We start from the raw sequence: 10,331 nt of genomic DNA, 5'->3' as shown, positions 1-10,331 counted from the left end.
AATGTGTTCAGTGCAGATCAGTGAGTAAGCACAAGCTGCCTGTGCTTAACTCGCTCCTGGTTACTAAGCACAAGCCCGCCCATGCTTACCTCGCTCCCGGGGACTAAGCACAAGCCCGCCCGTGCTTACCTTGCTCCCGGAGACCTGGTCCCTCTCGGGAGGGTAACAAGGGAAAGTGTTCAGTGCAGATCAGTGATAAAATTCCAGGTATTTTATAGGAGTTTCACCAACGAACTCTTGGGTTTGCAGACATTTTTGTCTTTTTTTTTTTAATAATATTTGATTGTGTTTTAGGTGAATGTTTACACAGCAAATTAGGTGAGGGTGCCATTTAACGATTTTTATACAGATTGTTCCATTACATTGATTACAGTTTTCACAATGTGTCAGTCTTCTCATTATTTCTATTCTGTTTGCTCTGTTTCCCTTAATCTAGCTTTCTTTCCTCTCCTTGCTTTCTCATCTTTGCTTTCAGGTAAATGTTGACCATTTGATCTCATATAGTTGATTAAGGGAGAACATTATTCATAGGTGATACTGCTTATTTTATAAACTGATCTGTGATTTGGCTGAAAGGTGATCTGCAGAAAAAGCTTCAGTTCCAAGTTCAAAGTGTATCTTAGGGCAATAGTCTCAAGGGTTCCTTTAGTCTCTATCAGTCAGTAGGTCTGGTCATTTTTAGGAGTTTGAATTTTGTTCTATATTTTTCTCCCTTTCTATCTGGGACCTTCTATTTTCTCCCTGGCTGGAATGGTCAACTGTGGTAACAAGGCACCATCTAGTTCTTCTGGTTTCAGTTTAGAAGAGGCTATGGTTTATGTGGGGTATTACTCCTGTGGACTAGTTTCTTTTTTGGGCCTTTGTTTTCCTTCATTCTCTTTTGCTCCATATGAGTTTAAACCAATAGTTATATCTTAGTTAGCTGCTCATAACATTTTAACCCCAGATCCTACTCATGTCTGATTTTTCTGTAATGAAAGCATTTATAATTCTGTATTATATGGCCATTGATAAAAGTCTAGATTCTGAGTTTTGTTTAGAAGATTGCATATCTATGATGTAATATGATTTTCAATTTTGCTTTGCCACTGTTGTGGCATCTAGAGCAAGAAGGGAAAGGAGTGGTTAAAGGTGAAATAAGCTGAATGCTTGCTTTCAATATAGTTTAGGTTTAGCCTGAGGTCTTTGAGAAATAGCACCCAATTTATTTAATTCCTGTTAATATTGCTTTTAGTCTGGAGGCAATGGCTGATGTAAGAGGCCTCTTTTTTGCTTTTCAGTGAAGTGCTGGCTGAGGAATCCATATTATGTCTCCAGAAAGCCCTGAATCACCTTCGGGAAATATGGGAATTAATTGGGATTCCAGAGGACCAGCGGTTACAAAGAACTGAGGTTGTGAAGAAGCATATCAAAGTGAGTTATTGAAGTGAGATATCAAAGCATATCAAAGTGAGATATAGCAGTACTGGTATGTTTGTGGTGGGATAGGGGTAAGCATGTTGGTGACTCATCTGAGAATATCTGGAAGTGATCACCACTTCCAGATCACCAGGACGAGAACACAACAGGCCATTTCTTTCTGTGTGTTTGTTTTCTTTTAAGGCCTTTCTTGAAATTATTAATTTAAAAAGTCCTTTCTTAAGATTATGGGGGGCTTGGTATTGTTGGTTGATGGGTCTTTTTGGTTGGTTGGTAGGTTTTTTTCCTTGATCCCATACTTTTATGGGATTGTTCTCTCTTGTAGGATCTCCTGGATATGATGATTGCTGAAGAGGAAAGCCTGAAGGAACGGCTCATCAAAAGCATTACGATATGTCAAAAAGAGCTGAATACCTTGTGCAGTGAGTTACATGTTGAGCCGATTCAGGTACATCTCAAGCTTATAGATCTCAGAGAAACCGGTGTGCATTAGGAAGGGGTTTGATTTGGAGCTAAGATCCAGATAAATATGGGTGATCTCCTTGTAGGAGTGATGCTGGACAGGAAGAATGGGGAAAGCTTGCCAACTAGTTAATTATTCAGGCAAAGTAATTTTCACATATGTAAAGATTTGCCACTGTTGAGAGGTAAAGCAGCAAATAGGTGTTGTAATTCTTTGATCAAAAACAAGCTTCATCTTGCTGTCAATTTTGTAGGGCATATTAATTTTTTTTTTTAAACTCTGAGGAAAAGCTAGGAACAGATGGTGCTGTTCTATTTTTTTCTCTGAAAGAAAATGAAAAGAGCTACCCAAGAAGCAAAAATGATCAGTGATAAGAAAGGTTAACCAAAAAGCCTGCCTTTGCAGGCCTTGTTATTAACCAGCAGCTGTGGCCAGATAGTGACACACCACTAACCCAGCCACAGTGGCTACTTCAGAAGACATGTCTAAAGCTGGAGTGTCAGGAAAGCATAGTCAAGTTCAGAGCGTGCCATGATTATTTGTATATATAGCTGAGAGTTTGCTATATTGTGATCTAAGGGCCCCCAAACAGTTCTGGTTAGAACCAATAAAAGTAGTGTCAGGATCATAAAATTCAGACAAATGTGGAGCTTGGAAAGGTAATTAGACTAGATGTGAGTGCAGGGACAGCACATGCTGGCTGGGTTGTACCAGTGAAATTCTTGGGTCTTTCTCCCTGACACAGGAAGAGCTGGCTGGATAGCTAGATAGAATCAGCCTAGGAAGGAGAAGACAGCCATGAAAAGGATAATTCATACCTGGCAGTCAAGAGCAATAGGTAGACTGTGACTTCAGTAGAGTGTTCTGGACATTACCAGAAATGACATAAATATAATTGATTTTGGATCCCAGGTTTCTCTTTCTCTAGTTTTTTGTTTGCTTGCTTTTATTTTTAAACCTTCAATGTGAAATTGGGTGAGAAGTTAGGTGTATAGTGGTACATAAATTACATCAAAGGTCCTACTTTAGCTACCAGTGTTGAATAAAAAAGTGTAACCTACTAGGATATACAACTATCACTTTTTTGTTTTCTATTTACTATAGTAGTATTAAATTGATTCGTAGCATGAGCATTTAGCTATAAGCTAGATATACTACCCTACAACTAAGCAAAGCAAGCTTTGCAGCTAATTTTCACCTCTTTCAGAAGTGCCCTGGTACCTGGTATGTTTCTTTATTGGAGACCTTGAGGAACCCTCTTAGTGGCATATTCATTGGCCATTGAGTGACTTATTTGTAAAACCGCTTTCATTTGGCCCCCTTCCATTCTCCTTCTCTTCCTTTAAAGAAGTTCACTTGGAGTATTATAGCAGTGGTACATTGTCTCACACAGGAAGAAGGAGAGACAACCATCTTGCAACTAGAAAAGGATTTGCGCACCCAGGTGGAATTAATGCGAAAACAGAAAAAGGAGAGAAAACAGGAACTGAAACTACTTCAAGAACAAGATCAAGAACTGTGTGAAATTCTTTGCATGCCCCCCTATAACACTGACAGCACCTCAGTCCCCAGCTTAGAAGAGCTGAACCAGTTCAGACAACACGTGGCAACTCTGAGGGAGACAAAGGTATATTGATTATATTCATAATTCTTAAAAGACAATTTGGCTTTCCTCTAGAAATCTTAGAATTATTTTTTCTTATAGGCATCTAGACATGAGGAGTTTGTCAATGTAAAGAAACAGATCATACTATGTATGGAAGAATTGGATCACACCCCAGACACAAGCTTTGAAAGAGATGTGGTTTGTGAAGATGAAGATGCCTTTTGTTTATCTTTGGAGAATATTGCAACACTACAAAAGTTACTACGGCAGGTAATGTCTTCTTGAATGTGGCCTGCAACCTGCATAGTACATAGCAATATGAAAAACTGACAATTTTTTTCTTAGGCATTTTGAAAAAGAGTCAGAATAGATTTAGAAAGTGAGTGAGGATAAAGATAGGAATATGTATGTGATATCTACAAATATTGCTTTCTAACAAAAAAATTTTATATGTAGCTCTAAGAGTATGAAATTTAAATCTGGATGAAAAATATTAGTCATTTGAATTAGCCTAGTGTTTAATTGAGAAAGAAAAAAATTCAGAAAATGAATACTCTTCTTAGGGTCTGAGACCCTGCCATAATGACAGCTTTATGATTTATGTTCAGAAGTCATGAAAACACAGCTTTTCACATTTGTGAGTGTTTCCTTTCCACCTGGGTCTAGACTTTTTTTATGTGGGAAGCCTGCTCTGTGATGCCATGCTGTGAGTAACCACTGCCTTTCTCTGTTGCAGCTGGAAATGCGAAAATCACAAAATGAAGCTGTGTGTGAAGGGCTACGGGCTCAGATCCGAGAGCTGTGGGAAAGGTTGCAGATACCTGCAGAAGAGAGAGAAGCAGTGGCCATGATTATGACTGGGTCCAAGGCCAAGGTCAAGAAAGCGGTGAGAAACCCAATAGGCAGTAGTCATCTAAGACTGTTTCGTACCAAGTCTGAGGTTACCAGCTTCTGTCTTGGGCCAGCCTATTTTTAAGAAATGTCAGAAAAGAATGGCAGTAGCCTGCTCTTCTTTTATCTTCTGTGTACTTTCCTTAGATTTCTGGCTCTTGTAATATATTGTCTTTATAGAGAGTGTTGATTCACCTCTGTGGCTTTGTGTTCTAATTTTATTAAGGCTGTGGGGCAGGGTGGGGCAGCTGTTGCAAACCTAAGGTGAATATGAAAGTGTTGACAAGCACCTTTAACTGATCTCTTCCTTTCAGTTGCAATTAGAAGTGGATAGGTTGGAAGAACTGAAGATACAAAACATGAAGAAAGTGATTGAGGCAATTCGAGTGGAGCTGGCTCAGTATTGGGACCTGTGTTTTTACAGCCAGGAGCAGAGACAAGCTTTTGCCCCTTATTATGCTGGTCAGTAGAGAAGTAGTAGTCTTTGTGTAGCCTGCTCTCCCTCTTTCTTTCTTTCTTAATTAATTAATTAAAGTGTAGACATTCACCAGAAGTATTTTCTTTTCTGAACTGATACAGCTCCCTGTTCAAATCATTCAGTGTAAATTTGCCACTCCTGTGAAAATAAGCATTTGCAAATGCTATTGGGAAATATAGGCTATTTGCTTTCTGAAGCAATATATCACTGTATCCTGTAGCTGTAAAGTTCAAGTTTATTAAGTGCTTACACTGTACCAGATTCAATGACAAACCTTACCAGTATTATCTCAGTTAATTCCTATGTCAAGAGATGAAGACACTAAGGCACATAAAGGTTGAGCAATTTAAACCAGAAGCACATAACAAGTAAACAGCAGAGTCCACATCTGAGCCTAGGAAGTGTGACCCTTAGAGCCCAACAGAATTCTACTTTGACCTAAATTAGGTATATTAGAGGAGGCCATCCTAGCTAAATTTAACAAAGGTTTTTAGACATTTTTGGCCTCTATTGGCTGGATAGAGTGGAAAGGAAAAATATAAGACAAGGCAAGAGATGACACTCATTTTTGAGAATATTAATCATTTTAACCTATACCTAAGTCCTTTGGTCCCTTTTTCCCCCAGGCTTGATATGTTCAATTTTCTTTTTTCCATGACTTCAGTCATCAAAGGCATGCGATAATATGTCGTTTTGTTGTCAGTGCACTAGAAGGCTGAGGAATTGGGAACACCCTCAGTCATTCTGACCCAGTGTTGGCACTGTGCTTGTTTGTGGATTTATGAAGTACTCTAGTGGTAGCCCTTTCAGATACTGAGGGTTTAGGCCATCTAAGGGGTCACTATGAATCAGAACTGACTCCATGCCATCTAACAACAGGGCATATTATTTGTGCTATGAGAAGGCAGAAAGAGGGTGACTCATGGTTTGTACTTTGTTGTTAGATGTCGTCAATTAGGTTCCAACTCACAATGACCCTATGTACAGCAGAATGAAACACTGTCCAGTCCTGTGCCATCTTCACAATTGTTGCTGGGCTTGGGCCCATTGTTGCAGCCATTGTATCAGTCCGTCCCATTGAGGGTCTTCCCCTTTTTTGCTGACCATTTACTTTACCAGGGATGATATTCTTCTCCAGGGACTTGTCTCTTCTGACAACATGACCAGAGCTCATGAGACAAAGTCTTGCCATTCTTGCTTCTAATGACCACACTGGCTATATTTCTTCCAAGACGGATTTGTTTGTTCTTCTGCATTCCATGGTATTTTCAATATTCTTAGCCAATACCACAATTCAAATGCTTCAGTTCTTCTTTGGTCTTCCTTATTCACTGTCCAGCTTTCACATGCATATTAGAGTATTGAAAGTACCATGTCTTGGGTCAGGCATACCTTAGTCTTCAAAGTGACATCTTTGCTTTTCAACACTTTAAAGAGGTCTTTTGCAGTAGATTTGCCCAGTGCAATATGTCATCTGATTTCTTGACTGCTGCTTCCATGGATGTTGATTGTGAATCTGAGTAAAATGAAATCCTTAACAACTTCAGTCTTTTCTCCATTTATCATGATGTTTCTTGGTCCAGTTGTAAAGATTTTTGTTTTCTTTATTTTGAGGTGTAATCCATACTGAAGACTAGTCTTTGATCTCCATTGTAAGTGTTTCAAGTCTTTTTCACTTTCAGCAAGCAAGGTGGTTTCATCTGCGTATCACAGGTTGTTAATAAGTCTTCCTCCAATTCTGATGCTGTGTGTTCTTTGTGGGTTTTTTTTTTTTTTAAATGTGATTTGAGTGAAAGCATAGAGCAAATTCCTTTTCCTTTTAACAGTTCATACACATTCTGTTTCATGACATTGATTGCAGTTCCCACAATATAATAGCTCTCTTCTCACTTTCCCCCGTGTTTTCCTTTTCCTTGTATCCTTCTTTCCAATCCATTCCTTCTTGCCCTCTTAGCTATCTCCCTATGCAAATGCTGTCCTTCTAATCTCCCATGGTTGGTTGTTCTAAGTAATGTACCTACCTGGTGTAATTGTTCACCTTGTAGGCCTGTTGTTTGGCTGAAAGTTAAGCCAAGGGAGTGAGTTCTGTTCCAGGACCAAAGGGTGACTAGGGGCCATAGTCTTGGGGGTTTCACTAGTCTCCAGAAAGCCTGGTCCTTTTTATGATTTTGAGTTTTGTTCCCCATTTTTCTCTCAATCTATCCAGAATCTCCAATTTTGATCCCTTTCTGAGTGGTTGGTAGTGGTAGCCAGGTACCATCTAGTATTTCTGGTCTCAGAGTCATGTAGGCTGAGGTTCACATGGCCTACTAGTCCCTTGGACTGATTGTTTCCATATGTCTTTGATTTTCTTCACTGTTCATTGTTCCAGACCTTTTAAGCTGCTCACAAGCTTTTAAGGAGTACGTGATGATATTGATATGTCTTATTTCTAGTGATGATAACTCTGATTACTTGGTTAAGGTGGTGTCTTTTAGGTTTCTCCACTATAGTTACTCTTTTTTCCCCTTATAATAATTATCTCGTGGGAAGCCACTATGAGATAATTAAGTATGCTGATACTTCATACACTAATTTTCTTATCCGTCCATGGTTCATGCCTGCAAAAGTTATTTTTAGTGTTTGCCTAATAGTGACTGTTCTGGTTACCTAGTGCCGCTCTGACAGAAATATGCCACAAATGGGATGACTTAACCAAACAAGAGTTTATTCTTAGAATTTGGAGGCTTTAAGTCCAAGTTCAAAGTGCCAAGCACCCTCGGCCTTGGGCTTCAACTCTGCCTCCAGTTCCCGGCCCACTGAAGCTAGAGGCTTTTCTTCACTCAGACAGCTGCTGGCTGCTAAGGCTGCCAAGCCCAAGGTTGACAAGTAAAAAGGCACAATCTCGTTATTACCAAATCACACAGCAGGCCATTAATTCAAGTCCATTGTAAGTCTCAGGGTCGGCAGAGCATGGCAGGCTGCTGAACAATGACATGGCTACATGCAGAGTTCAAGGTGCCATAAGCTAGAGACCATTCCCAAAGCTGCTTCTTATATACGGGAAGCAGACCACATACCCAAAGTAGCTACTGAGCTTCTTGTGGTAGATCCCACCATGGAGCTGATTGCCATTCTCATCATGGGGAATAACTACCACCAGCTGCCCAGCCATTCAACCAGGCCCAGCCAAGTTGACACAAAAACATAACCACCACAATGACTTTCTGTTTCCCTCATTTCTTCTGCATTTATTCTACTATCAGGAAGAGCTGGCCTTTCTCTCCTTTATTTATTCATATTAGTATGGATCCATGGATATTTTATTCTGTGGATTATAATCTAATAGGATTATTATTTATTTTGTTGCTCAAATTATTCTGATAGCTTTGCCCATTGGGAGCTCCTTCATGTTGACTACTATGTCCTTTCTACATGTCCTCATCATTTTTCAAGCATTTCCATACTTTCTAGAATCATAAGATGGTCCACACTCTGTATTTTCCCTGCTCCAGTCCTGGAATCAACTGTTTCTCCAAAGAGTCTTGGTTCCTTTTATTGACCAATGATACTTAAAAGTCAAGATCTGGGTGCTAGGTGTGCTGCTCTGGTGTCATTGCTTATAGGCTCTCAGCTGATAGAGCTAGGAATTATATATCTGTATATCTGTATCTATAGTAGTATATAGTGCCTAAGGCACTTGACTGCTAACCAGAAGGCTGACGGTTCAAACCACCAGCCATTCCTTGGAAGGAAAGTTGGGCAATCTACTTCCGTAACGATACTGCCTTGGAAACCCAAGGAGGGGTCACTATGAGTTGGGTCTGACTCAACGGCACCTAACAACAACAATAACAGACACATAGATACACTAACACACGTGCATAGCAGTCTGTATTTATTTCTGTGCCTGTCTTTGTATGATTCTTAATACTTCTATTCCAATTCAATCCATTACCATCAATCATTTTAGCATGTTTCCTTTCCTGATTTATAATTTTCCTGATGATGAGAAACCTGACTCCCATTCACTATACACACACACACACACACACACACTTATTCATGTATCATTTTTATTATCAGGAAAAATCATTTTTGGGAAGTGTTCATAAATTGGGATAGTAAATGCTAGAGGGGTTTTTTAAAGTACTGGGTCTATATTTTGCAGAGGACTACACAGAAAATCTGCTACAGCTCCATGATGCTGAGGTTGTGCGGTTAAGAAACTACTATGAACTCCACAAGGAACTCTTTGAAGGTGTTCAAAAGTGGAAAGCAAGCTGGACGCTTTTCCTAGAGTTTGAGGTATGGCCCTAGTTTTTATTTGTCTATTTTTGTTTTCTCTGGAGTCAAATGAAGTGTTAAGAAAGCGTGCCCTGTATAGAATCAGAGTCCAGTTTCCTTTGCTCTTTATCAGGTTTCTAAAACCCTGATTTTATCACTAAGTCTCTATGAAATATGCTAAACCATAAGAAAATTTAAAAAAAAAAAATTATGGCTTACTTAAATAAGATAGAATTTTTTGCATAAAGGGAGTCCAGAGGTAGGCAGTCCATATGCTCTGGAGTGTTCCCATCCCACTCCCTTGCTGTGGAACACGTGGCTGTGGTAGGTAGGGTGGCAGTTCCATGTGGTCAGCAGGGTCCCAGGCTTCTTCAGCACCAGGACCTCATCTTCAGGTCCAGTATTGGCTAGGGCTCCCACACTTGAGGTAATGTGATAGCACTGCCCCCTCCAACACACACACACTTCAAGACTCTTCCCAGAACTGCTTCACAGCTCCTCTGTTTACACAGCACACCAGCTGCTGGGGAATCAGGGAGAACTGGTGCCCCGGATAAATTCTGGGTTCTATTACTAAGGAAGAAGAGAAGAGTGAATAGTAAGGCAGGCAACTAACATTCTCTGCCATTCAACTTTTGCCATTTTCTTGTAAAACTGCCTGAGTACTGGGCCATATTTGAATACTCTGAATTCCTTTTCTTCTGATGGAGACGTAGCATGGAAATGTTCTTATGGAGCATTTTGGAGCTCAGGGCTGGGGCTAGGGTGAAGCTGGTGAGGCACCTAGGGCTCTAAATGAGAAGATCCTCTTTTTCAGGTTAATGTCAACCCTATTAGAGCTTGAAGAGGCCTTTAGAGAATCCTTGGTTCAACCCCTTCAAGTTTATAGGTGGGGGAAACTGGGACTCAGAAATGGATAAGGCTGTGAAATCTTACAGCCCTTTAAGATCAGATGTCCTAATCCTCAGTTATTCCCTCCTTCCAGTTGAAAACAAATAGGTGTAGTAACATCAATAAACAGCCAAATAAGCACCTTCTTGTTGACATGCCAAGATTTAAAAAAAAGAATCACTAGCTACTGGTTTTTTGTTTTTTTTTTTTCACTAGTTACTATTTTATAGGCAGTTACCAAGTAAGCAAGCAGTCTTTTTTTTTTTTTTTTTTTGCAGTTACCAAGTAAGCAAGCAGTCTTTTTTTTTTTTTTTTTT

General features: G+C 39.8%; 1 protein-coding gene across 1 annotated transcript in view; it reads left to right on the top strand.

Moving 5' to 3' along the window:
* The first annotated feature begins 750 nt into the window (after positions 1–750).
* PRC1 (protein regulator of cytokinesis 1) overlaps positions 751–10,331 on the top strand; it is a 26,017-nt gene continuing 16,436 nt past the window's right edge. The window contains exons 1-8 of the mRNA XM_042781558.1: positions 751–763; positions 1,259–1,413; positions 1,745–1,867; positions 3,276–3,509; positions 3,588–3,758; positions 4,225–4,374; positions 4,694–4,841; positions 9,008–9,144. Of these exons, the coding sequence (XP_042637492.1) occupies positions 751–763; positions 1,259–1,413; positions 1,745–1,867; positions 3,276–3,509; positions 3,588–3,758; positions 4,225–4,374; positions 4,694–4,841; positions 9,008–9,144 (1,131 nt within the window). The remainder of the gene's footprint in view (positions 764–1,258; positions 1,414–1,744; positions 1,868–3,275; positions 3,510–3,587; positions 3,759–4,224; positions 4,375–4,693; positions 4,842–9,007; positions 9,145–10,331) is intronic.

Source organism: Orycteropus afer, unplaced genomic scaffold, assembly GCF_000298275.1.
Source record: "Orycteropus afer afer isolate SDZICR_OR568_19922 unplaced genomic scaffold, OryAfe1.0 scaffold00132, whole genome shotgun sequence".
NCBI classification, from domain to species: Eukaryota; Metazoa; Chordata; class Mammalia; order Tubulidentata; family Orycteropodidae; genus Orycteropus; species Orycteropus afer.
Note: the sequence above shows the minus strand (reverse complement) of the source record. Positions and strands in the feature narration are given on the sequence as shown.